The 26,542-nt window shown below is 45.3% G+C and overlaps 1 protein-coding gene across 2 annotated transcripts in view; it reads right to left on the bottom strand.

Annotated features, from left to right (window-relative positions):
* The window catches only part of LOC142312245 (uncharacterized), a 202,970-nt gene that overhangs the window by 65,200 nt on the left and 111,228 nt on the right, over positions 1-26,542 (bottom strand). The window contains exon 8 of one of the 2 annotated variants that reach the window (XM_075351168.1): positions 10,373-11,394. In XM_075351168.1, coding sequence (XP_075207283.1) covers positions 10,373-11,394 — 1,022 coding nt within the window. Of the gene's footprint in view, positions 1-10,087; positions 11,729-26,542 lie in introns of those variants that run through there. The other variant, XM_075351167.1, reaches the window with a different exon arrangement.

The raw sequence follows: 26,542 nt of genomic DNA, 5'->3' as shown, positions 1-26,542 counted from the left end.
GTTGCTGCATGGAGCTGATAGACAGCGGTTGTGTTCTACTGCCGCTCCTCTCAGCTTCATGTAGCAGAGTTGAAAGCATCATGGGACCTCTGTGGATTACGTCGGACCTGGAGGGGTATTTGGGAGTTTAATAAAGTGGTGAAAGAGGGGTTTGTTTTGTCTTTTATTTCAATAAAGGATTTCTTCGGGTGTATGTGTTTATTTTTTTTAACTTACAGGTTAACTATAGAAGGTGTCTCGGGGAGACGCCGGCCATGATTAAACCTAGGACTTAGTGGCAGCTGTGGGCTGCTGCGGTTAACTCCTTATTACCTTGATTGCCACCGCACCAAGGCAATTCGGGATGAGTCAGGTAGAGTCCCGGGACTGTCACATCTAATGGATGCGGCAATTCCGGGCGGCTGCTGGCTGATATTGTTAGGCTGGGGGGCTCCCCATAACGTGGGGCTCCCCTTCCTGAGAATACCAGCCTTCAGCCGTGTGGCTTTATCTTGGCTGGTATCAAAATTGGGGGGGACTGCATGTCCTTTTTGTTTTAATTATTTATTTATTTTACTGCACGATATAGACTCGCCCAACGGCAGCTGTGATTGCTTGCAGTGAGACAGCTGTCACTCAGTGTGGGGGCGGGTCTACCTGCAACCAATCATAGGCGCCGGTGGGCGGGGGGAAGCAGGGAATAAGAGATTGAATAATGAGCGGACGGCATTTTCAAAAGAGGAAAAGCTGCCGGAGCTTTGTGACAGCCGTGCAGCGTTGCGCCCGTGATCGGTGAGTATGAGAGAGGGTGGGGAGAGGGGGGAGAGAGAACAGGAGTGATTTTAAACGGTTTAGATCATTCTGCTGGACATGCTGAGCATGCTCAGTAGAACGTGATGGAATTTATCAGCGGATTCCGCCGCTTAGCGCATAGCGGCAGAATCCGCCACCATAGACAATCTTGGCACCTTGGCGGATTCCAACGGAATCTGTCAATGTGCGTTATTTTAACGACCCAAAAAAGGCTACATGTAGCGTTTCCTCCGCCCGACGCTGCGTCAAAATAACGACTCAGCATCGTCCAGCGGATGCAACGCAGACACTTGCGTTACAGTACGTCGTCAATACAAGTCTATGGAGAATAGCACAGTGCGTTAACGGACTGCGCTATTCTCCATAGTGGCGGATTGCACTGAACGCAAGTGTGAAAGTGCCCTTACCCACCCCGCAGGATGGGGGCACATGTCAGGATGGTGGCTGCACCACGATAGGGGCACATACCAGCATTGCGCCACATCACAGCATCAGCATATTTTTACTTAACTTTACACTGTTCATGTACTTCTTTCATTAAAAGCCATGGACATCATTAAACATCAGCTATTAAAACTGTTCCTTCTGTTTGTCATTTTAAAACCAATAAACAATTATAAGAATACTAAATTAAACCTAACCCATCCAATCCATTCATTACCTTATTATTCAATCTGCTAACCTACATACACATTCTAGACTACCCGATAAGTTAGAATTGGGCCACGTTCTAGTAGATATATAATAGAGATTTATAGATAGATATAGACAGATATATAATAGAGAGAGAGAGAGCTAGGTAGATAGATAATAAGTAGATAGATAATAGATATACATAGACAGACAGGTAGGTAGATATTGCACAGTATACAGGACACACAAGTTATACGGGAGTCTTAACCGCTTCACAACCGGCCGATTTTTCGCTTTCCGTTTTTTTTTTTTCGCCATTCTTTTTCTGAGACGTAACTTTTTTATTTTTCAGTCAATATGGTCATGTGAGGGCTCATTTTTTGTGGAACGAACTGTACTTTTAAATGAAACCATCAGGTTTACCATATAGTGTACTGGAAAACGGCAAAAAAATTCAAAATGCAGAAAAATTGCAAAAAAAGTGAGATATTTTATTCACTGTGTTCACTATATGGTAAAACTGATGTGTGGGTGTGATGCCTCAGGTCAGTGTGAGTTCGTAGACACCAAACATGTATAGGTTTACTTTTATATAAGGGGTTAAAAAAAATCGGAAGTTTGTCCGAAAAAAGTGGCGCACATTTTACGCCATATTCCGTGACCCGTAGCGTTCTCATTTTTCGGGATCTATGGCTCAGTGATGGCTTATTTTTTGCGTCTCGAGCTGACGTTTTTAACGGTACCATTTTTGCGCAGATGCTACGTTTTGATCGCCTCTTATTGCATTTTGCGCAAAAGTTGTGGCGACAAAAAAACGTCGTTTTGGCGTTTGGAATTTTTTTGCCGCTACGCCGTATACTGACCAGATTAATTGATTTTATATTTTGATAGATCGGGCATTTCTGAACGCGGCGATACCAAAAGTGTGTATATTTTTTATTTTTTTAACCCTTTAATTTTCAATGGGGCGAATGGGGGGTGATTTGAACTTTTAGGTTTTTTTTTAATTTTTAAAACTTTTTTTTTAACTTTTTTTGTTTTATTTTACTAGTCCCCCTAGGGGGCTATTGCGATCAGCAATCCGATCGCTCTGCAGTATCTGCTGATCACAGCTACACAGCTGTAAACAGCAGATACGCTCTCTGCTGGCACAGCGAAAGTGAAAGCAAGTCATGTGTAGTACAGGAGTCATCACATGACCCTGTGCTACCATGACAACTATCGGAAGTCACGTGATCGCGTCACGTGACTTCCGGTATTGGGCGGTAAGTAAAACTTTACAACGATTGCGCTTATAATGGCGCTGTCACGTATTGACAGCGCCATTTAAGGGGTTAATCGGCACGAGCAGATAACGATTCTGCTCGTGCCTAGCAGGCACACATCTCAACTGTGAAAATCAGCTGAGATGTGCGCCGATCGTGGCATGCTGCCGCCGGAGGACCGCGGGCAGTAGCATTATGACATTTAGGACGTAATTTTACTGCCCGCGGTCGTTAAGGGGTTAAGGGTGCTTTACACGTTGCGACATCGCTAGCGATCTCGTTAGTGATGTGACACGCCAGATCGCAGATAAGATTTGCGGAGATCGCACATAGGTCATATTGTAGCGCCGGTCACATATGCAATCACGGCAAATCGTATGTGCGATCTGGCATGTTACATCGCTAACGAGATTGCTACCGATGTCGCAGCGTGTAAAACACCCTTATGCTGAGCCGTTGGTCGCAGGCTCTTTAGCGCACGCGCTGTGGCAACGGTTGTCACTGTAATGACGTCATTTTGGAGCAAGACAGACAGACAGAATAAGGCAATTATATATACAGATCTGTCTGTATTTATCTATTATCTATGCTGTGCATAGGAGGCTATGTGGGGGCTCCTGGTGTGCATAGGAGGCTGTGTGGGGACTCCTGCTGTGCATAGGAGGCTGTGTGGGAGCTCCTGCTGTGCATAGGAGGCTGTGTAGGGGCTCTTGCTGTGCATAGGAGGCTGTGTGGGGACTCCTGCTGTGCATAGGAGGCTGTGTGGGGGCTCCTGCTGTGTATAGGAGGCTGTGTGGGGGCTCCTGCTGTGCATAGGAGTATTTCTCTATTATATATCTGTCTATATCTACAGTGCCTACAAGTAGTATTCAACCCCCTGCAGATTTAGCAGGTTTGATAAGATGCAAATAAGTTAGAGCCTGCAAACTTCAAACAAGAGCAGGATTTATTTACAGATGCATAAATCTTACAAACCAACAAGTTATGTTGCTCAGTTAAATTTTAATAAATTTTCAACATAAAAGTGTGGGTCAATTATTATTCAACCCCTAGGTTTAATATTTTGTGGAATAACCCTTGTTTGCAATTACAGCTAATAATCGTCTTTTATAAGACCTGATCAGGCCGGCACAGGTCTCTGGAGTTATCTTGGCCCACTCCTCCATGCAGATCTTCTCCAAATTATCTAGGTTCTTTGGGTGTCTCATGTGGACTTTAATCTTGAGCTCCTTCCACAAGTTTTCAATTGGGTTAAGGTCAGGAGACTGACTAGGCCACTGCAACACCTTGATTTTTTCCCTCTTGAACCAGGCCTTGGTTTTCTTGGCTGTGTGCTTTGGGTCGTTGTCTTGTTGGAAGATGAAATGACGACCCATCTTAAGATCCTCGATGGAGGAGCGGAGGTTCTTGGCCAAAATCTCCAGGTAGGCCGTGCTATCCATCTTCCCATGGATGCGGACCAGATGGCCAGGCCCCTTGGCTGAGAAACAGCCCCACAGCATGATGCTGCCACCACCATGCCTGACTGTAGGGATGGTATTCTTGGGGTCGTATGCAGTGCCATCCAGTCTCCAAACGTCACGTGTGTGGTTGGCACCAAAGATCTCGATCTTGGTCTCATCAGACCAGAGAACCTTGAACCAGTTTGTCTCAGAGTCCTCCAAGTGATCATGAGCAAACTGTAGACGAGCCTTGATATGACGCTTTGAAAGTAAAGGTACCTTACGGGCTCGTCTGGAACGGAGACCATTGCGGTGGAGTACGTTACTTATGGTATTGACTGAAACCAATGTCCCCACTGCCATGAGATCTTCCCGGAGCTCCTTCCTTGTTGTCCTTGGGTTAGCCTTGACTCTTCGGACAAGCCTGGCCTCGGCACGGGTGGAAACGTTCAAAGGCTGTCCAGGCCATGGAAGGCTAACAGTAGTTCCATAAGCCTTCCACTTCCGGATGATGCTCCCAGCAGTGGAGACAGGTAGGCCCAACTCCTTGGAAAGGGTTTTGTCTCCTTGCCAACCTTGTGACCCTCCACGATCTTGTCTCTGATTGCCTTGGAATGCTCCTTTGTCTTTCCCATGTTGACCAAGTATGAGTGCTGTTCACAAGTTTGGGGAGGGTCTTAGTCAGAAAAGGCTTGAAAAAGAGATAATTAATCCAAACATGTGAAGCTCATTGTTCTTTCTGCCTGAAATACTTCTTAATACTTTAGGGGAACCAAACAGAATTCTTGTGGTTTGAGGGGTTGAATAATAAATGACCCTCTGAATAAACTTTTCACAATTTTAAAAAAAAAATAAAAAAAGAAATAACATTCTTTTTTGCTGCAGTGCATTTCACACTTCCAGGCTGATCTACAGTCCAAATGTCACAATGCCAAGTTAATTCCGAATGTGTAAACCTGCTAAATCTGCAGGGCGTTGAATACTACTTGTAGGCACTGTATGTATCTCTATTATATATCTATCTATCTGTATCTAGCTATTATCTATGCTGTGCATAGGAGGCTGTGTGGGGGCTCCTGGTGTGCATAGGAGGCTGTGTGGGGGCTTCTGGTGTGCATAGGAGGCTGTGTGGGGGCTCCTGCTGTGCATAGGAGGCTGTGTGGCGGTTCCTGCTGTGCATAGGAGACTGTGTGGGGGCTCCTGCTGTGCGTAGGAGGCTGTGTGGGGGCTCCTGCTGTGCATAGGAGGCTGTGTGGGGGGCTCTTGCTGTGCATAGGAGGCTGTGTGGGGGCTCCTGCTGTGCATAGGAGGCTGCGTGGGGGCTCCTGCTGTCCATAGGAGGCAGTGTGGGGGCTCCTGCTGTGCATCAGAGTACCTCTCTATTATATATCTATCTATATCTATGTATCTCTATTATATATATAAACAAAGCAAGATCGGGCACTGCAGAGCAGGTCTGCCGGGCAGTGGAGCCGTACTCACAGGTTTTATGGTTCAGCTGTTCCAGGAATGCACATGCGCCTGTGTGGATAGTGCCTTGCAGAGTGGTGCTCAGCCAGCAGCATGAAGAGAATTCAGAGATCCAGCATATAGAAGAACAAGGCGGCAGCTCACTCTGTCAGTTACACAAAACTTTTTATTCTGCGGTTGCAGACATATACAGGAGCAGTGAAGGGGGAGAGAGGAGTGCAGGGGCGAGGAGCGGACGACAGCCTGTTTCGCGCTGTATAGCGCTTTGTCGAGTCCTAGAAAGTGCTGACAGCTGATCCTCTTTAGTAGTCATCCCAGCTGACATAAGTGCCGTTAAAAAGCAGATCAAAGCTGCTAACAAATAGCATTTGTTATTTGTTAGCAGCTTTGATCTGCTTTTTAACGGCACTTATGTCAGCTGGGATGACTCATAAAGAGAATCAGCTGTCAGCACTTTCTAGGACTCGACAAAGCGCTATACAGCGCGAAACAGGCTGTCGTCCGCTCCTCACCCCTGCACTCCTCTCTCCCCCTTCACTGCTCCTGTATATGTCTGCAACCGCAGAATAAAAAGTTTTGTGTAACTGACAGAGTGAGCTGCCGCCTTGTTCTTCTATATGCTGGATCTATTATATATATATCTATCTGTATCTATTGATCTATTATCTATGCTGTGCATAGGAGGCTGTGTGGGGGCTCCTGCTGTGCATAGGAGGCTGTGTGGAGGCTCCTGCTGTGTATAGGAGGCTGTGTGGGGGTTCCTGCTGTGCATTGGAGGCTGAATCGGGGCTTCTACTGTGCATAGGAGGCTGTGTGGGGGCTCCTGCTTTGCATAGGAGGCTGTTTGAGGGCTCCTGCAGGTATTTGCATATAGTTGTAGTGTGGCCTTTAGATTTAACTCCTGTGGACCCCAGACACCCCAGTCCAACCCTGCATCCAATTATCTTTCATATCTATGTGTGTGTCATGTATATGGTGTAATTTATGCAGTGGCAGTGACTGGGCCTGTGGGTGATGGTGGCCATTGCTATTTCCTCGGATGCATGGTTGAACACCATTAAGGAGCAGATGGCCAGTGGCTCCCTATTTCGCCCTTGCTCTGTAGCTGTGGGCCCCGGATAGGTGTAATGACATCAGGCATCCTGTGACGTGATGCCAGTGGGCCCTGCAGCTGCGGTCAGAGTGGCTGCAGAGCATGTGTAGGGGGTAATAGATACATATATATTTATTATACACCCTACATATGCCCTGTACCTGTCACGTATCCTAAAGGTGTGTAATATGCGCTTTGTTAGGATTTCACAAGCCGATTCAAGTAGTTGTCATCTGATCGCTCACATGTGATTTGCAATGTGTGGTCATCTGCCGAATGACGTCTCCTCCTGTTTCTCTCAAATTGAAGATTATAATAATAGGAGGAGATGTCATTCTGCAGATGACACAGAGTCTGAAAATCACTTGTGAGCGATCACACGACCACTCAAATTTGCAAATGAAATCCTGACAGTGTATATTACACACTTTGGAGATCCGGTCAATATGCAGAATGTCAAACCCAGGGGAGACACTGGTCAGTCTAGGGCAGCAGAGCAGGTAGAAGCAGAATATTCTGCAGAATTCGGCGTGGATATATCTTACAACTTTTCCAACAAAATTATTTGTAGCATTGACAGCTGGTGTGAACCCAGACTGATTAATAAAGGGATTACAGTATATATGCCATAGTTCTTCCATACACAGCGACCCCCGTCTTTATGGTGTGTATGTGGTACTGCACCTCAGTTTAAGTCTGTTTAGGTTATTGGAGCTTAGAGGCAGCGACACATACACAGCACCCACCGTCCTTATTGTGTGTATGTGGTACTGCACCTCAGTGTGTTCAAGTCAATGGAGCTGAGAGGCAGTGACACATACACAGTGCCCCGTCCTTATGGTGTGTATGTGGTACTGCACCTCAGTGTGTTCAGGTCAGTGAAGCGGAGAGGCAGCGACACATATAACCTGAGGACTCTTTATTATGTAGAAAGCAGAGATTTTTTCTAACTTACATTCACCTTTAACATCTGTATTTTGGATTTTTTGGTCCGGAGTACATGCAGCATCGGCTGCTGGCTCCATGGTGCTTTGTCTGGTATCATCTTGTACATTTATCCACAGGATTTGTATAGTAGATACTGATCTCACCAATGGGGCCACGACGTGCACCACTCTCAGTCCAGAGATGACAGAACTCCCACCTAAGTGTACAGGAATTTATACCATCTCTCCACGAAGAGCAGCAGCACCTCATTCTCCAGATACATGTGGGCCCCATTGGTGAGATCCGCATGTACCATCCATGATGTAATATCCAGGGATACAGCGTAAATGGTTGAAATCAGAAGACCCCCTATAAGAACGAAATCAGACGTGGTGATATTAATGTTGATTTGAGATGCAGGTTCTCCAGCAAAAATCTGGAGGAGTTTATTGTACATTTGAAGAGATTCTTTTTGTTACGATATAAAAAAAATGGCCTCTGGTCCTCGTTTGTTTCCTGGGAAACTGGGTAAAAAAATTAGTAGGGTGGGGGCACCAAAGGGCAGTTTTGCACACGGCACCATTCAGGCTAAGGCCGACCCCGGTGACATGATTCCTTTGTGCAGAGCAGTTTGCATGCTCTCCTGTATTTCAGTGAGCACTAGCTCACAGGTTGTTTGACAGCACAGGATTCCATGCAGGTTCTGGGAGGTGCTTTTACTCAGGTGTTCCACCTTCCTGCTAATTGCTCTGTTTCATCACTGAGCATGCTCTCCCAGAACTTCACCAGTCATACTCTTTGGTTCTGCAGTTGTGCTCTTGGCTTGTGTTTGTGTTCTGATCTAAGTTTCTTGACCCCTTATCATTCATTGACTCTTCTCTGCCCGCTCCCTGTTTTTGTTGTGCCCCCGCTTCATGATCCAGGCTTGGTAGAGTATTTAAGATGTTTGGAACCTTTTGTTGTACTTTCATCCCTAAGAACACTACCCCTGATGGTAGCATAATCAAAGCTCTCGAAGAATTGACATCCTTTACTGAGGAACTAGTAAAACATGCAGGAATAAATAATCCAATTTCTGATTGGTTAGAAAACTGGTTTGGAAGATGGACTGGGTTAATTACTTCAGTACTGATGTCTATAGGTTTAATGGTCACTATTCTGATCACCTGTGGTTGCTGTTGTGTACCTTGTATCGGAGGATTAGCTCAAAGATTAATACAGACGTAACCAAAACAATGTACCAAGAAGTAAGGGGTACTTTGCACGTTGCGACATCGCTACTGCGATATCGTCGGGGTCAAAGCGAAAGTGACACACATCCGGCGCCGGTAACGACGTTGCAACGTGTAAAGCCTAGAAGCACCGATAAACGATCGCAAAAGCGTCGTAAATCGGTGATCTGTGTAGTGTCGGTCATTTCCATAATTTCGCTGGAGCGACAGGTACGATGTTGTTCCTCGTTCCTGCGGCAGCACACATCGCTGTGTATGAAGCCGAGGAACATCTCCTTACCTGCGTCCCGCCTGCAATGAGGAAGGAAGGAGGTGGGCGAGATGTTTACGTCCCGCTCATCTCCGCCCCTCCGCTTCTATTGGCCGCATGCCGTGTGACTTCGCTGTGACGCCGCACAACCCGCCCCCTTAGGAAGGAGGCCCGTCACCGGCCAGAGCTACGTTGCAGGGCAGGTAAGTGCGCGTGAAGCTGCCGTAGCGATAATGTTCGCTATGGCAGCTATCACAAGATATCGCATCTGCGACGGGGGTGGGGACTATCGCGCCCGGCATCGCTACAATCGGCTAGCGATGTCGTAGTGTGCAAAGTACCCCTAAGCCTCATCGAAGATCTTTATGACGACACCGAACTACAGGACACCTGCCTTGATGTTGAATAATATAGGAACCAGATCTACAGTAGTGCCAAGAAAAAGATGAGCTCCCTACCATGAGCTAAATTCATCCTCAACAATGATGGTGCTTGTGAAACCTGAAGGATCTAAAATACCTGAAGAATAATAGACTGATTTAAATAGTAAATAACAGGAGGGAATGTTATACGAATTTTCATAGCTTTGTATTGATTTTCTTAATAGCTGAATAAGTAATCTTAACTGTCTGTATTCATTATTTACTCATTTACGTATGTTCGTCTCCTTCTCAGATAATATAACTGAAGTCTGGAAGATGTATGCAAAGATGAGCAATGAACGCTTCTCAAATAGATTAGGGTTAAATGGACAAATTCCTTATCTGTCTCATGTCTTGAGGTTAACATGCTACGTAACTTTTTGGAGCTCTGCTTTGAATGTTTTGCTATAAAAAAGCAAATGCAACACCTGAAATTCAGACACTCTTTGCATATTGATCCTTAAAAGGTGATTTTTGTTTAGCTGTCTTCTCATATATGAGATAATAAACCTTTTTACTTTTACGAACAACTCCGAGGTCTCTCTGGTCATCCGTTGATAGGAGGGGATTCTCCTTACAAAAAGTGCGTTTTATAGTGCAAAAAAATAAACTAAGTACTAAAATAATTTTTATTTCTCATTTAATTATACAACAGTCATTTTTTTTCTATAATTTGTTAATAAAAATATATAATTTCTCTCCGTGCAAGTTACTTTTCATGGTAAGCAAAATATAATTTTCAAATAATTCAGATTTCAAGATCAAGGTAAGAATATGGCTTCATTATTGTATGAAGTCTCTGGTGTATAGTAAGATCCGATTTCTGGATAAAATATTTGCCTCATTCTGAACATGAAAAAGGCTTTTCTCCTGCGTGCATTGTCTGATGTATAAGAAGTCTTGATTTACGTACAAAAGATTTCCCACATTCTGAACATGAAAAAGGCTTCTCCCCTGTATGAATTTTCTGGTGTTCAACAAGATTTGATTTCTGTGCAAAACATTTCCCACATGCTGAGCATGAAAATGGCTTCTCCCCTGTATGAATTTTCTGGTGTTCAACAAGATTTGATTTCTGTGCAAAACATTTCCCACATACTGAACATGAAAATGGCTTCTCCCCTGTGTGAATTTTCTGGTGTTCAACAAGATTTATTTTATGTCGAAAATATTTCCCACATTCTGAACATGAATATGGCTTCTCCCCTGTGTGACTTCTTTTGTGTATAACAAGATATGATTTCTGTACAAAACATTTCCCACATTCTGAACAGGAATAAGGTTTCTCTCCTGTATGAATTTTCTGGTGTTCAACAAGATTTGATTTACGTACAAAACATTTCCCACATCTTGAACATGAAAAAGGCTTCTCTCCTGTGTGAATTCTCTGGTGTTCAACAAGATTTGTTTTATGTACAAAACATTTCCCACATTCTAAACATGAAAAAGACTTCTCCCCTGTGTGAATTCTCTGGTGTTCAACAAGATTTGATTTACGCACAAAACATTTCCCACATTCTGAACATGAAAAGGACTTCTCCCCTGTGTGACTTCTCTTGTGTGTAACAAGAACTGTTTTCTGAACAAAACATTTCCCACATTCTGAACATGAAAAAGGCTTTTCCCCTGTATGAATTTTCTCGTGTGTAACAAGATTTGATTTACGTACAAAACATTTCCCACATTCTGAACATGCAAAGGGTTTCTCCCCCGTGTGACTTCTCTGGTGTGTAACAAGGTTTGATTTTTGTACAAAAGATTTCCCACATTCTGAGCATGAATATGGCTTTTCCCCAGTATGAATTCTCTCATGACTTAAAAGAACTGATTTATGATTAAAATATCTCCCACACTTAGAACAAGAATATCTCTTGTCCTCTGTGTGAATTTGTTGATGTTTAACAAAAGATGTTCCTAGGGGAAAACAATTTCCATATTCAGAATTTGAAATTGACTGCTTTGCTTTAAGATCAGTTTGTTTTTTAATGCCTCTTTTGAGACTTCCGTATTTCCTACTAGTCTGTGATGAATCAGAAGAGAGGACTTGTTTCATAGAATCAGATAATAGATCTTTGATGTGAAGGGATGATGGGATACCTGGAATAATGTCATTCACTTCAATTGTATCCTGTGTGATATCAAGGTCATCCGATTTATAAATTGAAGATGTCAGTTCTCCTTCTGATCTCCTGTCACAGTCATCTGCCAAAAATAAAAGCAATTATTATTTTTGAATAAAATATCCTAAAAATGTATATTTTTGAATATTTCTACTTAACTTTCCATTTCCATGGACATTTTTTGTAGCAAAATTAAATTCACCAAAACAATGACAGACTAAATGAAGACCTCATAGGATGAACCAGTAGAGTGTTGTGTTGAATTCCCAACATCCACACTTTTAAGAGGGCCCTAAAAACGCATTTATTTAGACTAGCCTATCACCTCACCTTCCTCATCTAACTATTCCCATTCTGCTATTCACAAAATTTACTTCCAATTCTTGTCCCCTGTATCTTCTGGTTGCAGTCCTATTCATGTACTTTTTCACACTCTGTACTTGTGTAAATTGTGGCCGATGACCGCTTCTAGCAGCTGGTTTTGAATCCCCTATTATTTTGATGGCTGGACCATATATGACAAGTCCCCCTCCCCCCCAATTTACCTTTTGTGCCTCCCCTATTTCCTCAGACTGCAAGCTTATGAGCAGGGCCCTCACTCCTCTTGGTATCGGAATATTGTTATTCTGTAATGTCTCTTATTGTCTGTACATGTCCCCTCTGAATTGTAAAGCGCTGTGGAATATGTTGGCGCTATATAAATTAAAACTATTATTATTATAACTGTTTGTTCATTCCACCTCCAAAATACTGGAAACGTAAGTAATCTCTGAAAGGAAAAGCAGGTTTCCCATTATTAGTGGCTAAGAGGTTCTTGAAAAGTGACATGACTTCCATAAACCAATCCAGCAAAATCTTCCCTTCGTTCTCAGCCTTGCTGTGTGCCCAATCTACACTTGACGTCCATGTATTTGGCACTGCTGTAATGAGAAGAACCCACTGAATTTATTGTGTGCGTCTCTCCTGGAGCACAATCTGGGCACTATGTGTTGGGTAATAAAATGGCATATTTGTAATTTTCACTGTCCAACATTTACTGCATGTTATTTTCCCGAAATTTGTGGAGTTAAAAGAGTCACCACTCCTATAGATGAATTCACTGAGGGTTATAAACTCCAAAATTGAGTCAGTTTACGGGGTTTTATTCTGCTTTATTTTTCTACCATTCTGTCACATTCAGCAAATGGAGTGTCACATCTTCTCAGGGCTCTGCTACTCTGATGTCAGCTTTTGTCACCAGGCACAACCTACTTTCTGTGGTGCTGGTGTTGGAGGAGACATTGGAAACAGAAGCCATGGACAGTGTAGGATCTGACCAGCCACAAAGATTAGGGTGGCAGAGACCAGCAATGTCCTTCAGTCTGGGTGTGTTCGCCACTTCCCTTGTTCTCCTCTGGTTCACTTCTCTGTGCTCAGCTCCTGGCTTGTATATTTCTTTCCTGTTGTGACCCCTGACGTATTTATGGACTACTTATGTATCTTCTGGTTTTGTATTTTCTTTGTCCTCTTGGTTCTGACCTGGTTACCTGAATATTACGCTTTCCATTGCACACCACCAAAGAGCAACATACTACGTAGCCCCAGCCTAGTGGTCCATGTTTATGTCCAGATCCATATAACGGGATAAAAGGGTGAAGGGCGAGGCAATGCCTGAGGTCCAGGAAAGCAGAGAAGATTGTTACCAGCCTGTTTGCGATAGCCATCTTTTGAGCTGGCAGATGACCACAAACGGTGCTCCCATTACATTGTCCCTGAAGACGATCCCAGTAAATTCTCTGTTTCAATCCCTAAATAGTGCTCCTACCTTTCTGAGCTCTGCCATGTGCTCAGACAGAGTAGTATTCTGAATGTGGTTTTTGATACTATCAAGAGTGCAATTTTCTAAACGCTAGGCCCTCAAAGCAATTTCAAAAGGGATTTGTTACCTAAAAAAATAGGTTTTGTAAATTTAATGGAACATATAAATACATGTTGCTAAATTGTAAACCTTCTATAATCCTAAAAAGTAAAAAAGGATGTTAGAAACATAAAAGGGGATGTTGGGAAAAAATGTTACTGACCAAAGTAGAAATACAGTAAATCATATTTAATATGTTGTGTGGTTTTAAGAGAATACAAATGTAAAGTCTGAAACTTACAAATCTTACTAAATTATTTGTAGATTTTCCAGTATTTTCAAAAATAAATGCAAAATATCAACCTAAAATAACCAGAAGTACAATGTACTACAGAAAAAAAATTCAGAATGACTGGAATCAGAAAAAGCCTCCAAAGTTATTAACACAAAATGACACTTAATATCTGAAAAATGGGACCTGATTAGGAACACAAAATTGGCTACAGGAAGTAGTTATACCATAGTATTTTGGGCATTAACTACTGTAGTCAAAATTTGTGACTATAGATAATAAGAAATCTACTGAAATGATCAAACTCATCAGTCTTCATCAGTAAAAAATATGTAGCTAGGGCTAAACATCTCTGGAGTAATTAGAGTATGTATCTTGGTGGCTCTAGGCAATCTAAACTATCGTAGGGGTAATATTTTCTGATGAGTTGCACCATAATCAAACGTAACATACAGAAGGAATTAGAAAAAAGAAGACATGGAAGAAAATATGTCCCAAACAAGAAAATATAATCATGGGAAGAACTTCAAACACTAGACTGAAGTTGCACTAATGGTGAACAGGTAGAAAATTCCAGCAGCTCGTCCAGGAGTATGTAAAAACGACTTATATTTAGTAGATTAACCCCATAACGACGGCCTAACGTCTCAAGACGTCGGAAAAACAGGGTACTTGTTCTGTACCGACGCTTTGAGACGTCATGCCAAAAAAAGCCTGTAGTGCCCCCCAGCGACAGAAAATCTCCGGGGTTTAAGCTACCGGTGGTAGCTGAGACCCTGGAGATCATGATTCAGGCCGTTTTTTCCGGTCCCCGATCACGTGATCACCGGTATATATTGTATACCGATGATCACATTACAGCAAATGACAGCGCCAGTAAAAAGTGCTTTATCTCCCATCTGGCATGAACAAACATGTTAGATGAGAGAAAAATCTCCTCCCCGGTCCCCCCCGGTGTCGTGAAAGTGCCCCCCCCCCCGACCCCCAACCCCCCTCCATAATCCAAGATGGCCGCGCGCACAGCAGCGCACCCCCCGCATTCATCCTCTTCCTCTGATTTCTGACGCATGTGCCATGGCACATGCGACAGAAAACTGCTACCCAGGCCCTGCCAGGTCACCCCCTATCCCCCCCCGGTGTCCTCCGGTGACCCCCGTACCTTGTGCAGCGCTGATCCCCCGCGGGCCCCTCCTCCTTCACAGTGCATGCTGGTCACATGTGCAGAGCAGCTGACAGCCAGGTTCCTGCTTTCAGAAACGCTGGCTGCTGCTCGCACTCTGCTGCTGTGACCCGGGAAGAGTGGGTGCAATGATACTGCACCCACTCTCCTCAAATGGAGGGTCTGCACTCCTAGAAAATGGGGCATACGTTCCCTGAACGTGCTACCCATATTCTAGAAGGTCCAGAATCGTCGTGGGACTTCCAAAATGGATTACAGGGCACTCGATTATTTTTTTTTTTTTTCAATAAATTAGTGAAAGAGGGAATGTTTTGGGGAGTGTTTTTTCAAATATTTTTTTTTGTTATCTTTTTTTTTTTATTACTGTCAACAAGTTATGTCTGGTATCTGATAGACGCCGTGACATCACTAACTGCTGGGCTTGATGCCAGGTGACATTATACATCTGGCATCAACCCCATTTATTACCCTGTTTGCCACCGCACCAGGGCAACGGGATGAGTTGGGGCGAAGCGCCAGGATTGAGGATTGGCGCATCTAATAGATGCGCCACTTCTGGGGCGGCTGCGGCCTGCTATTTTTAGGCTGGGAAGAGTCCAATAACCATGGCTCTTCCCACTCTGCGAATACCAAACCCCAGCTGTCAGCTTCATCTTGGCTGGTGATCTAATTTGGGGGGGACCCCAAGTTTTGTTTTTTTTTTTTAATTATTTATTCATAAATAATGAAAAAAAACCAGCCTGGGGAGCCCTCCAAATTGATCACCAGCCAAGTTGAAGCGGTCAGCTGTGGTTTGCAGGCTACTGCTGTCTGCTTTACCCTAGCTGGCTATCAAAAATAGTGGGGACCCCACGTCGTTTATTTTAATTATTATGTTTTGGGAGGGGCTAAATACAAGGCCACATGAAAGCCACAAAAGGGCGCCAGCTTAGAATATGCAGGGGGGGTGGGACGTTATATATGTTTGACATCTATCCATTCATCCATTGTAGCATTTTAGGCTATGTGTCCACAATCAGGGTTTGCAGCGTTTTGGGCGCAGATTGCTTTCCCTGCATCCATAATGCTGCGTTTTGCAGTAGAAGCACAGTGGAAGGATTTTTAGAAATCCCATGCCCACTCTGCTTCTTTTCTCTGCAGCATAAATCGACCTGTGGTGCAGCTTCCTGAGCCTCAGCATGTCAATTTATGATGTGGAGACAAGAGTGTTCTCTGCAGGTAGAATAGAGCTAAAGTCCACAACAGCCTGAACCCAAATCGTGGGCATGGGCAGCTGCGTTCTCCCGTGAACAACACTGATATCTCTGCAGGAAGGCTGACACTGTGTACTAGACGCCGTGTCGCTGGATTATGGCCACATAGCCTAAAAGTGAGAAATTTGTTGCTACAGCAACATTTTTGTGAAGTACCTGTTGATTGAAAATGCTTACTATACTCCTGAATCAAATCCTTGAGTGGCCCAGTTTCCAAAATGGGGTCACTTGTGGGGGGTTTCTGCTGTATAGGTACGCAAGGGGCCCTGAAAATGTGACATGGTGCCCGCAATTTATTTCAACTTTTCCAAACTTCAAATGGTGCTTCTTCCATTCCAAGACCTCCCATTTATCCAAACAGAGGTTTTTAACCACATGTGGGGTATCCCTGCGCTCATAAGAAATTGGACAACAACCTGTGGGGTCCACTTTTTGTTGTTGCCTCTTGCAAAAGTGAGAAATTTGATGCTAAAACAACACTTTTGTGGAAAAAAATGAAAATTTTTAATATGGCGACCTAAGCTTATCAAATTGTATGAAGTATTCGTGAAATGCTCACTATGAACCAAGATAAAAGCCTTGAGGTGTCTTGTTTCCAGAATGGAGTCACTTGTGAGGGACCTCCACTGTTTAGGCACCTTAGGGGCTTTCCAAATGCGACATAGCGTCCGCTAATGATTCCAGCCAATTGTGCAGTCAAATGCCGCTCCTTCCCTTCCGAGCCCTGCTGTGCACCCAAACAGTTGATTTACACCACACATAAGGTATCAGCATACTCAGGAGAAATTGCACAATAAATTTTATGCTGATTTTTTTCCTTTTAGTCTTGTAAAAAAAAAAAAAAGCTATCTGGTTGAAGTAATAATTTTGTGGTAAAAATGTATTTTTTTTATTTTCACAGCTCAACATTATAAACTTCTGTGAAGCACCTGGGGGTTCAGGGTACCGATCAAACATCTAGATAAATTCCTTGAGGGGTCTATTTTCCAAAATGTGGCCACATGTTGAGGAGCTTCACTGTTTAGGCACCTCAGGGGCTCTCTTAATGCAACATGGCGTCCGCTATTGATTCCAGCGAATTTTGCAGTCAAATAGCACTCCTTCCCTTCCGAGCCCTGCCATGTACCCAAACAGTTGACTTCCACCACATATTAGGTATTGCCAAACTCAGGAGAAATTGCACATTAAATTTTATGCTGAATTTTTCCCTGTTATCCTTGTGAAATAAAACCTACCTGGTTGAAGTAACAATTTTGTGGTCAAATTTTATTTTATTATTTTCATGGCTCAACGTTATAAAATTCTGTGAAGCACCTGGGAGTTCAGGGTACTCATCAAACATCTAGATAAATTCCTTGAGGGGCCTAGTTTCCAAAATGGGGTCACGTGTGGGGGGTTTCTGCTGTTTACTTACCTTAGGGGCCCTCCAAATGCGACATGGTGCCCGCAATCTTTTTCAGCCAAATTTCCTTTTCAAAATTCAAATATTGCTTCTTCCATTACAAGCCCTCCCATTTGTTCAAACAAAGGTTTCACACCACATGTGAGGTATCACAACGCTCATAAGAAAGTGAGTAACAAATGTTGGGGTCAAATTTTTGGAACTACCACTTGAAAAAGTGAGAAAATTGATGCTAAAGCAACATTTTTGAGAAAAAAAATAAAAATTTTCTATATGACAACGTAATGTTATCAAAATCTGTGAAGTACCCGTGGGTCCAAAATGCTCACTATACATCTAGATAGAAGCCTTGAGAGGTCTAGTTTCCAAAATGGTGTCACTTGTGAGGGGTTTCTGCTCTTTATATACCTTAGCGGACCTGAAAATGCAACATAGTGCCCGCAATCTATTACAGCCAAATTTGCTTTACAAAATTCAAAAATTGCTCCTTCTGTTCCGAGCCCTTCTATTTGTCCAAAGAGAGGTTTCTGACCACATGTGGGGTATCGGCGCATTCATAAGAAGGTGGGTAACAAGTTTTGGGGTCCAATTTGTTGTGTTATTTCTTCTAAAAACAAATAAATTTGGGTTAGAGGAACATTTTTAGGTAAAATTTTATTTTTTGCTCTTTTTTTATTCCACATTGCATTAGTTCAGGTGAAGCACCTGAAGGGTTAATAAACTTCTTGAATGTGGTTTTGAGTACTTTGGGGGGGTGCAGTTTTTAGAATGGTGTCACTTTTGGGTATTTTCTGTCACCTAGGCCTCTCAAAGTCACTTCAAATGTGATGTGGTCCCTAAAAAAATGGTTTTGTAAATTTTGATGTAAAAATGAGAAATTGCTGATAAACTTTGAACTCTTCTAACTTCCGAACAAAAAAAAAAAATTGTTTCCAAAATTGTGCTTATGTAAAAGTAGACATGTGGGAAATGTTATTTATTAACTATTTTGTGTCACAGAACTCTCTGGTTTAACGGTATAAAAATTCAAAAGTTAAAAATTGCTAAATTTTCAAAATTTTTGCTAAAATTTAATTTTTTTCATACATAAACACAAAAAATATTGTCCAAAATTTGATACTAACATGAAGTCCAATATGTAACGAAAAAACAATCTCAGAATCACTGGGATCCGTTGAAGCGTTCCAGAGTTATAACCTCATGAAGTGACACTGGTCAGAATTGCAAAATTTGGTCTGGTCATTAAGGTGAAAATTAGCTCTGTCACTAAGGGGTTAAAATATTTTGCAAACCATGTTTGAAAACAACAACATATGGTTACCACTGAAAAACACGCTTACGCGTTTCAGACTGAAAAGTCCTTACTCATAGCATAACAAAATTCAATTAAACAGGTCTATATATACGCATGGCTGAAGAGAAAATGAATGGAAAAAGGAGGAGGGGGAGAAAAAGGGAGGAGAAAAGGGAGAAGGAAATGGCAGAAGAGAGAAACCCCCCCCCCCAAAAAAAACATTTCCCAAAAGGTATAAATACATTCAATTAAAGCGGATAAAAATACTCGTGATGATTATTTGGTAGAAAAATCTAAACAGACTAGTTTTAAAAAAAACAACCTGTTTTATTACCCAATATAGTAATCAGTGGGGGGGCAGGGCGATGTAGCGAGAAAAACAGTCGCATGGTGAGGGAGCTCCTGCCATCCTGCTGCCATTCTGAACAGATCTGATACTTCAGCATCTTACCGGTTCCTGTACGCCTTCCCCTGGGGTGTGCGGTAACCCCCTCTAGCTTCGGGGAGTTGTCCTGGATGATCCGGCCCGTCGGGGCCCGCAAACAGAGCGGTGGTGTGTATGACATCTAAAGCCGGTGGCCATTTCCCTGCGCGCTGCGGAGACGCTGCAGTCTGGGCGACCGGCTTCTCCTCCCTCCCTGTGCTTGAGGAGTTGCCTGGGAGAGTCGGTGAACGGACGGACGTCGGCAGAGACGAGGTAATGCGGTGTGTGCCCTGAAAAATGGGTCCCACACTTTCCCCTCACACTTGCAAAGACAGCCCGCCGGCCATCTTGTTGATCCTGCCTGCTGCACTTTCCCCCTCCTTCTATATTCTCCGCTTCCTGTGTGCTGTTCTGGGACATTCTGAGGCTGTGTGAAGGGATGCCAAGACAGTGAGACACATGGTGGGGACCCCACAGTGGAAAGAAAGCACGACTTCATAATACTCTAAAGGGATAAAAATCACTCCCCCCTCTCCTGCACGTCACTTTATTCTTACATACTGTGGATCGGGCTCCCTGGCCTGTAGACTGCAACATATTGTGGGGAGATAATAATCTGGAGGCAGGGGGCGTGGCCTGGACCTCATGTAGAGAGGAAGCAGCGTGGGTGAGCTCCTGCCTGGATCCTGAATTATCCTGCACACCGGCCTTGCTGACAGGCACTACCCACCCATTTCCCAGTCACGCCCATATCCACTCCCCATCCACACCCATTCAGCACAAACACGCAGGCAGCCGGCGGGCCTCCAGCACGGACACGCAGGCAGCCGGCGGGCCTCCAGCACGGACACGCAGGCAGCCGGCGGGCCTCCAGCACGGACACGCAGGCAGCCACAGTGAGGCGGCCGGTCGCTCGCACAGTGAGGCGGCCGGTCGCCTTCACAGACAGGCGGCCGGCCGCCTTCACAGACAGGCGGCGGGCCGCCCGCACAGAGAGGCGGCCAGCCGCCCGCACAGAGAGGCGGCCGGCCGCCCGCACAATGAGGCGGCGGGCCGCCCGCACAGACAGGCGGCGGGGGGCGCCCGCACAGACAGGCGGCAGGGGGGCACCCGCACAGACAGGCGGCAGGGGGGCGCCCGCACAGACAGGCGGCAGGGGGGCGCCCGCACAGACAGGCGGCAGGAGGGCGCCCGCACAGACAGGCGGCGGGTGGCGCCCGCACAGACAGGCGGCAGGGGGGCGCCCGCACAGACAGGCGGCAGGGGGGCGCCCGCACAGACAGGTGGCGGGCCGACCGCACAGACAGGCGGCCGGCCGACCGCACAGACAGGCTCCGGCCGGGGGTGAGGGGGGAGGGAGGGAAATCAGCGCTGGGGAGATTAGTTTACTGTACCAGCAGCAGCACAGGCAGCGCTCCTCTCTATGCCACGTCTACTAGGATGGTAGGAGGGAAAAGCAGGGAGGCGGAGAGAGAGTGGGTGGGCGGAGCCCGGGAGCCGGCCGTCCCGCCCGTGGCAACGGGACAAACAACGTAAAGCGTGAAAGTCCCGCTGTATCCGGGACGGTTGGGAGGTATGCAGCATGTTAGAATGTGTACATAAGATCCCGCTGGTGGTGGCCGCAGCTTATAGGCCCCAAATCTGGTGACAGGTTCCCTTTAAAGTGAACCTGTCAGGTGCAATATGCACTCAGAGCCAGGAGCAGTTCTGGGTACATATTGCTAATCCCTGCCTAACCGTCCCTGTATACACTAGCATAGATAAAGAGATCAAGAACAAATATTTTTAAAGATCTTATATCTTATGCTAATGAGCGCGGGGACTAGTCCGAAGGGCGTTACTTCACTTGGCTAGTCGGCTCGCATAGCATGTTAGCATGTTATTACGCCCCTGTGTGAGTACTAACACGCTATGTGAGCCGACTAGCCAAGTGAAGTAACGCCCTTGGGACTAGTCCCCGCGCTAATTAGCATAAGATATAAGCTCTTTAAAAATACTTTTTCTATAGATGCCTTTATCTATGCTAGTGTATACAGGGACGGTTAGGGAGGGATTAGCAATATACACCCAGAACTGCTCCTGGCTCTGAGTGCAGATTGCACCTGATAGGTTCCCTTTAAAGGGAAACTGTCACCAGAAATTTAGCAAAAAAAATAAAAGATTCCCCTCTGCAGCTCCTGGGCTGCATTCTGGAAAGGTTCCTGTTGCTATTGTGCCCCCTTTGAGACCTAAAAAAATACTTTATGAAGTCTTACCTTTTTGTATGCAAATCTGTTTTTATGGTCACGGGGGCGGGCTGCCTGGCGTCCGTTATTCCCCCTCCTGCCGTTGTACGCCGTCCCCCATTGCTCATTTCCATACATGAGGACGCCTTCCTCATGTAACTGTCCCCCTGAAGTTTTGTGCATGCCCAGTGCCACTCTCGCCGGACTGAGCACTGTGCAAAGTGTGAACGCTTTTGAGGTGATTGCGCAGGCGCGAGATTATGGGCGGCGCTGTGATTGTCATCAGCAGCGTCATCCAAGTACCTGCCCATAATCTCGTGCAAGCAGTAATAGGTAACATGGTTCATATGGCCAGCACTTGCGCATAACAGTGGAGTCAGAGGGAAAAGTGCGGGCACGAGATTATGGGCGGGTACTTGGTTAACGCTGCTGATGACAATCACAGCGCCGCCCATAATCTCGTGCCTGCGCAATCACCTGAAAAAGCGTTCACATGCGCAAAACTTCGGGAGGACAGTTACATGAGGAAGGCGTCCTTGTGTATGTAAATGAGCAATGGGGGACTGCGTAAAGCGGCAGGAGGGGGAATAACGGACGCCAGACAGCCCGCCCCCGTGACCATAAAAACACATTTGCATACAAAAAGGTAAGACTTCATAAAGTATTTTTGTAGGTCTCAAAGGGGGCACAATAACAACAGGAACCTTTCTAGAAGCAGCCCAGGAGCTGCAGAGGGGAATCTTTTATTTTTATTGTGAAATTTCTGCTGACAGGTTCCCTTTAACTGGTAGAGGAGCCAGGATAAAGCAGAGCTGAAGTTGTTGGGAAGCTAGGACCCAGCAGCTCCACAGGCAGGAGACCACTGATCGGTAAGCTAATAGAAGCCTGCAGATGTCACTCTGCATAGGTTATTACTGGCCAGTGCTATCTGCAGGAGAGAGAAGTGCTGATTGCACGGTCTCCTCAGCTTCCTGATTCCCCGTGTATCTGCAGCAGTGAGAAGCCGCACACGGGGGAATCAGAGAACAGCTGCAGGGAAGCTCCGGGCTGGGGATGTCCGCTCTGGGGGAGGGGTGGGGTCGGCTCTGGTGCAGGGGGGGGCGGCTCTGCTGCAGGGGGGGGGCGGCTCTGCTGCAGGGGGGTCGCTCTGCTGCAGGGGGTGATTCATACCTCAGCAGCAGTCACAGGAGTAGGTGCGCGCTCGGCTCTGTAATGAAGAGAAACAGCGAGGCGGGGCTACAGTGGGTGGGTGGAGCCCGGGACAAACAGCCTCACGGGCGGGACCCGGGATCAAAGGCTCAGAAGAGGGACTGTCCCGCTGTATCCGGGACGGTTGGGAGGTATGGGGAAAGGCCACGCAAAATATCTCCACACTGCTAAACAAGGTGGATGATTTGGAAAATCGCTCCCGCAGAAGTAATTTGCGACTGGTGGGGGTCCCAGAGAGGATGGAGGGCAATGACCCACTGAATTTCTTTGAAAAATGGCTTAAAGACACCATGGGAAAAGACATACTATCCTCTTTCTTCACCATTGAAAGGGCGCACAGGGTCCCTGCGCGTGCCCCACAGCCGGGAGCACCCCCACGTCCTATTCTGATTAAACTACTGCACTATAAAGATAGGGACACTATCCTGCGCAGAGCCAGAGATATCAAAGAACTTGCAATTGATGGGAGGAAGATATCAATATTTCCTGATTTCTCCATGGAAGTGCAACGTAAAAGAGCGCAATTTATTGAGATCAAAAAACGACTGCACAACCTGCAAGTGCCATACTCCATGATGTACCCTGCTAAGCTGCGGATTGCTGCGAACGGAGAGACTCGTTTTTTTGATACGGCTGGGGCGGCATTGTCTTGGCTGGATATCAATGAGAGATCCCTGAGGAGGAAGAATACCTGAGATTTCCCTTTCTGCCGCCAGGCGTTGTTTTTGTTTGGGACGCTATGCCGATGAGCTCATTACAGTTAAATTCATCTAGGATCCAGGTTGGGAGACGGCCGGTTCATTGTGGACACCCGCTGCACTAGCGAGTTGTGGACCCCCTCCCTGCATGGACTTGGGGCGTGTTTTTAGCCCTGATTCTCTCTATTTGGGAGAAATGTGTAAGATACACTTGATTTTGAGGGCAGGGGCACTGCGCACTGGTGTGCGGAGCCCTATTTCTCTCCTTGTTTTTCTTGTTTATTGTTGTATGATGCAATCTGTTTGGGAAGTGTGGTGTGCCTCAGTCGTGTCGCTCAACCTAATGTTTTTGAGAATCGGTGGAGAACGCCTCTCTCCTCCAGGTATGAAGTATCCGTCCGGATCATATCTTAGTCTACGCTTATGGCGACATCTTTAAATATTGTAGCGTGGAATGTTAGAGGGCTCGGAGATGCGAACAAAAGATGTGCTATATTTACTCATCTACAGAAACTTTTACCGGCTATTTTATGTCTCTCCGAGACCCACATGGTCAGGGATAATGTTCATTGGCTGAGGAAGGGATGGATCGCGCATGAATATCATTCCACATACTCGACCCATGCACGGGGTGTGAGTGTGTTGGTGCACAAATCCATCCCGTTCTCATGTACCAAATCAGTGATTGACCCGGGGGGCAGATTTGTATGTCTGCTTTGCACGCTGTATGGTATACAATTTATTCTGGTTGCGATATATATCCCTCCACCATATTCAGTCGAACCGGTAAAAAGGATATTGTCTATTTTAGATTCCCTTCCATCTGTGCCGACGCTTTTGATAGGGGATTTTAATAATTACTTACATCCCTATCTAGATAAGTTACACTCGGGAAACATATCGGAGAACGCCGCCCCGACTTCATTTGCTAGAATGCTAACGGAGCTGGGTTTTGTAGATCTTTGGCGTGCCCAACACCCCACAACCAAACAATTCTCCTGTTATTCTAGCTCCCACCACACCATGTCACGGATAGACCTGGCTATTGGAAACGCACTTATGGCCTCATATACACAAAAGGTGGCCTACCTACCTAGAAGCGTATCTGATCACTCACCATTACATGTTACGCTTGCATGGGGAAACCCCGTCACTCTGCCCAGGCCTATCTGGAAACTTAATCCCTTCTGGATCCAGCTTATTGGGGGATCTTTACATGATAACATTCTGGAATACTTTCATCTTAATGAGTGCTCTGCACCGCCACACATAGTTTGGGACTCTATGAAAGCTGTGGTAAGGGGCATATATATTAGAGAAATATGCATACGCAAAAATCAAACCAAATGTTACACCCAGAGTCTGATTCAGGAGGTATCTGATGCGGAGGCTGCGGTGGTGCTCAACCCAACAGTGGAAACTAAAAACACTCTAGAGAAGGCACAGATGTCACTCAAAGAAAATCTCATGTCGGTGGCAGAAAATAAACGCTATTTCCTTAAACAAAATTATTTTATGGCGGGGGAGGGCGTGGGGCACCTACTGGCCACAGTCATTAGAGCACAGGAAGGATCTTCTTATATAAATAGGTTAAAGACGGAATCAGGTGACTTTGTAACAGAAAGCGAGGATATAATAAGAGAAATAAAGAGGTATTATATGCGGCTATACACATCAGACTGTGACCTCACGGAGACTGAGATTGAGCGGTATTTGGATGCTCTCTCTCTTCCTTCACTGAGTGATGTAAACAGGGAATTGCTGGACCGGGACATCTCATTGGAAGAACTGGAGGAAGCGCTTGGCCAGACACAAAATGAAAAAGCTCCGGGAACGGATGGCCTGCCTGGAGAGTTTTATAAAGCGTATGCACCCTTACTGCTACCCAAACTACTTAAGGTATTTGAAGAGGCTGAAAGGCAGAGGGTCCTCCCGCCCTCTATGAGGGAAGCCTTAATAGTCTTAATATTAAAACCTGGAAAAGATCCAGAGATCCCGGATTCGTATCGCCCAATCTCTCTCCTACAAACAGACATTAAATTGCTGGCCAAGGTGCTCGCCAATAGGATGTCCCGAGTCATCTCATCTATAGTGCAGAGTGATCAGACAGGCTTCATTCCATGCAGAGCCACATCTATGAATCTCAGGAAATTATATTTGGGAATTCAACATAGTTCTGAGGTACCGGGGGAAAGGGCAATTTTGTCATTAGACGCCGCTAAGGCGTTCGATAGCCTTGAATGGGAATATATGTGGGCTGTACTTCGGAAAATGGGCTTTGGACATAGATTCATAAATTGGGTAAAACTGCTATATGACTCACCGGTGGCAAAGGTTAGGGTTAATGGCAGGGTCTCCGAGTCTTTTCCTCTTGGAAGAGGTACTAGACAGGGGTGCCCGCTTTCACCCTTGCTATTCGCGACTGCAGTGGAGCCGTTGGCAGTGGCAATACGGAAATCCAGGGAGGTAGAGGGATTTCGGTGTGGAGCCGTGGAACAAAAGATATCATTATACGCAGACGATCTACTCTTATATTTAGACAGTGTACGTTCCTCGATTTTGCCGGCAATGAATATCATTCGGGAATTTGGACAGAGGTCTGGTCTACTAATCAACTGGTCCAAGTCGGCTTTAATGCCGTTGGACCCCCTTCCGGGGGACTTTTCGGACTTACAGATTCCAGTTCCTGTGGTCCGGGAGTTTAAATATCTGGGAGTAATTGTCAGCCCAATCCCGAAGGATTTCCAGGCCCTAAATCTGGAACCCCTGTTACAGCGATTCAGAGCAAAAGTGCATACCTGGTGCCGTTTGCCGCTATCAAATGTCGGCAGATCCAATTTAATTAAAATGGTAATGATGCCACAATTACTATACCTTATACATAATTCTCCAGTGTGGATATGTAGGGAATTTTTTGTAAAAATTAATACAATATTCCGGGAACTTATTTGGAAGAAAAAGCAAACTAGGATTCGACTGGAAGTGCTACAGCGGGGAAAGGAGGAGGGAGGACTGGCGGTACCAAACCCATATATATACTATATAGCCTCCCAGATGCAACATATGAGGGGTTGGGGCAAAG

Source organism: Anomaloglossus baeobatrachus, chromosome 5, assembly GCF_048569485.1.
Source record: "Anomaloglossus baeobatrachus isolate aAnoBae1 chromosome 5, aAnoBae1.hap1, whole genome shotgun sequence".
NCBI lineage: Eukaryota > Metazoa > Chordata > Amphibia > Anura > Aromobatidae > Anomaloglossus > Anomaloglossus baeobatrachus.
The sequence above is the reverse complement of the archived record's forward strand: the minus strand, read 5'-3'. Positions and strand labels throughout refer to the sequence as shown.